This window comes from Lathyrus oleraceus, unplaced genomic scaffold (assembly GCF_024323335.1).
Source record: "Lathyrus oleraceus cultivar Zhongwan6 unplaced genomic scaffold, CAAS_Psat_ZW6_1.0 chrUn0701, whole genome shotgun sequence".
Lineage (NCBI taxonomy): Eukaryota > Viridiplantae > Streptophyta > Magnoliopsida > Fabales > Fabaceae > Lathyrus > Lathyrus oleraceus.
In genome coordinates this window covers 30468-34385 of record NW_026113092.1, presented here as the reverse complement: position 1 = coordinate 34385, position 3918 = coordinate 30468, and the positions used below count along the sequence as shown (strand labels likewise).

At 33.3% G+C, this 3918-nt stretch overlaps 1 protein-coding gene across 1 annotated transcript; it reads left to right on the top strand.

Annotated features, from left to right (window-relative positions):
• Positions 1-497: 497 nt before the first annotated feature.
• Positions 498-3298, top strand: LOC127114844 (cation/H(+) antiporter 15). Its single transcript, XM_051046677.1, has 3 exons — positions 498-689; positions 947-1960; positions 2051-3298. The coding sequence occupies exons 1-3, from the start codon at positions 498-500 to the stop codon at positions 3296-3298; spliced, it is 2454 nt and encodes an 817-aa protein (XP_050902634.1).
• The last annotated feature ends 620 nt before the right edge of the window (positions 3299-3918 follow it).

The window sequence follows — 3918 nt, the reverse complement described above, 5'->3', positions numbered from 1 at the left end:
TATCTGACTTAATGTCTCATTAGTTTTTTTTATACTTTTATTTATCTGACTTAATGTCACATTAGTTTTTTTAAACAATTTTAAAAACAAATTTAATATTTTCAGAAATAAAAGAAGACATTCGGAAAGCGGTAACGAACATTCTGATATCGTCATCAGTTAGTTTTCATCCATTTGAATTTGTTTTAAGTAACTAATAGAGGTTCAATGTCTAAATTTAGTGTATGGCGGAAGCGGATATACGTAATGTTTATTACACAAAAAAACTATCATCAAAAAGCAACCATAATGTCAGCATAGATCATGAAAAATAGAGCATTCTGTAAAATAGTAGCAACAAACAATGTAAACTGCATTTGCCAGCTCTAATACATCATTGTTCATCATAACTTGCATGTTATTCACGTAAAAGAAAAAACATAGTATTTAAATGAGAAGAAAAAAAATACATTAACATAAGAAACTAATCAAGAGAAGAAATAACAGTAAAAGAAAAGATGGAGATGGCAAATTATGCATGTTATAATGTATCATTTAGTCCTTCAAACAATATCTGGATGGCTGATGATATTATGATAAAACATGTTCCTCTTTTGTGTCTCCAAATTGCTTATGATATTTTGGTTTCTCGGCTTTTCTACTTCGTCCTTAAGCCCCTTCATGTGCCCCTCATTATTGCGCAGGTGTTGGTAAGTATTCATTCATCATATATTTCTTTCTTTCTTTTGCCAGTAAATTTGAATCATCAATACACATGATAGTTAGTCACATTGAATTTTCAACATAAAAACATATAAAAGTTTATACATTAAGACTGCCATAAAAACATATAAAAGTTCATACATTAAGACTTCCATAAAAACATATAAAAGTTCATACATTAAGACTGCGTTTCATAAATGAGAGATAAAAAAATATAATAATTCCTGAATTTTATATAATGCAGGCTGGTTTTACTCTGAGTCCAAGTCTCTTGGGAAATTTTGAATGGGTATTTTCCTTGTTTTATAGTCAATATGGAATCCTAGCCGTTGAAACCTTTGCAAACTTAGGAATAATGTACTATGTGTTCCTAAGTGGTTTAGAAATGAATTCAGACACCATCTTAAGATCAAGGAAGAAAGGTACAAGCATAGCAATTGCCGGCATTGTGACGCCAATGTTATTTGGTGTTGGATTTCTAGCTCTACAACAAAAACTTATAGATAAAAATGATGTTTTCGCACAAACACCAAAAGAAAATCAAGGCGAAGCATATTTATTCTGGTGTTTAGCACTTTCTGTAACAGGTTTCCCTGTCCTTGCAAGAATCTTAGCTAATCTTAAACTTTTATATACAAAGCTTGGAAAAGATGCATTGACAGCAGCTATGTTAACCGATGCATATGGTTGGGTTATGTTTACCTTGTTGATTCCTTATTCGACTAGAGGTGGAAAGCCTTATCTCTCAGTAATCTCTACTTTGATGTTCATAGTTTTTTGCTTTGCTGTGGTGAGACCTATCCTTACTCCAATCATTGAACACAGAACAAGTATGAACACGTGGCGAAAATCACACCTGTTGGACGTGTTGACGGGAGTGTGTATTTGTTCGTACATTACGGATTCTCTCGGTACACATCCTATTGTTGGAGCTTTTGTGTTTGGATTAATTTTGCCTCATGGAAAGTTTGCTGATGTGGTTTTGGAATTGTCGGCCGATTTTGTTTCTGAGATTCTGTGTCCTGTTTACTTTGCTGGATTTGGTTTTAGACTCAACTTGCCTTTCCTTTTGAAGCAAAAGAATGCGGGTTTAATGTTTTTGGTTATGCTTTTGTTATGCATACCTAAAGTTTTGAGCTCTGTGATTGTCACTTTCTTCTTCGGTATGCCTGCCCGAGATGGAGTTGCCATTGGATTGCTTCTCAACACCAAGGGTATCATGGCTGTCATACTACTGAATATTGCTTGGGACAAAAGGGTAATTTTAAACTACCATTTTTCTATTATTGCATGATTTAAATCAAACAGCCTTTTAACCAACTTACTTTTTTTTCTTTTTTCTTTACAGATTTTGGATCCATATACTTTCATGGTTATGATGCTTGCTATTATAGTAATGACTGTAATGGTTTCTCCCTTGATCAATGCAATATACAAACCAAAATTCCGATTCATGCAATCGCAATTAAGGACCGTGCAAAAACTGAGGTTCGATGTGGAGCTTCGAATCGTCGCTTGTGTCCACAATGCTAAACATGCCAATAACATGATCCATGTCATTGAAGCCACAAATGCTACTAGACTTTCACCTATACATGTATCAGTAGCTCACTTAGTTCAACTCACTAGACATGGCACAGCTATTCTTGTTTCACAAATGGATAATTCAAACAGCACGATTGGTGGCGCAGAAGCAACCAACTATGGATCACAATTAGAGTTTGAGAGCATAACTAATGCATTTGAAAAACTCGTAGAACAATACAATGCGATTAGGTTTGACATATCAAGTGTTGTCTCGTCCTACACAACTATCCATGAGGACATTTACAATGTTGCCGAAGAGAAACGCGCCAGCCTAATTCTCCTTCCCTTTCACAAAGACTACTCAACAATAGAAGATGCTCCAGAAATAATCCACAATGAACATTGTGAGATAAACAAAAATGTTCTACAAAAAGCACCTTGTTCGGTAGGGATCTTTGTGGATCGCGGTTTAGGATCGTTGTTAGAAATAAAATTACGCATTATAATGATTTTCATCGGTGGACCTGACGACCGTGAAGCCTTGTCTATTGCATGGAGAATGGCGGGGCATCCAGGAACACAATTACATGTTGTGAGGATCAATCTGTTAGGTAAGGCTGCAGAAGAAACAAAACTAAAAATGGAAAAAAGCAAGTCTCGTCATGGAATGTTGTCGACGGTTATAGACAATGTGATGCAAAAAGAGTTGGATGAAGAGTGTATAATTTCCTTTAGGCACAAAGCAGTGAACAATAACGATTCAATTCTTTACTCAGAGAAGGAAGTCCATTCGAATACGGGCGAAGAGATTCCAACGCTTCTTAACGATATTGATAAACCTGGATATGATTTGTACATTGTTGGACAAGGAAGCGGTAAGAACTCGGTGATTTTTTCGAGGTTGTTGGAATGGTGCGACCATCCTGAACTTGGTGTTATAGGTGACATATTGGCTTCAACTAGCTTTGGTACGCAATCTTCTGTGCTTATTGTGCAACAATATTTGGTTGGAAGAAAACGCGTTATGAGAAAATGTCATGAAGTGAAAACTGGTACTGAAAATTTGTAAAAGATCGATCGACGATACAAAGTTTTGGATTAATTAATATTTTGTATAGTTAGAATGATTTGTTTTCATTTTTTTATAAATTAAGTGGTTATAGTTCATCAGGTAAAGCCATTTATTTGTTATACCATATTTCAATTTTTTTTAATAGTTAAATCATGTTATGGTCTCCTAGTACCTGCATTACATGTTTTAATTTTTTAAATGATAATTCATTTAATATAATATATTAAAATAGAATAGTATGGTTTTGAGCCGTACATTTAGAGCTGTTAAAATGACTAGCTCATAAGGATCACTCTGTCTGGCTCGAAAAATCATAGAGTTAAAGCTTTAAAATTAGAGCTTGTATTTTTTTGAAGCATTTAATTCGACACTCCCTCACTTAGACCTGACACCCTCCATCACGTATGAAAAGACGACATTGCCCTTGTAAAATCATTTTCAAAATTTTCACAATTTATAGTGCAAGAGTGTGAATTATATATTTTACTTAAATTAGATATTTAATATATTATTAAAATTATATATATATATATATATATATATATATATATATATATATATATATATATATATATATATATATATATATAAATTTTTATTAATATGTAATTTTAAAT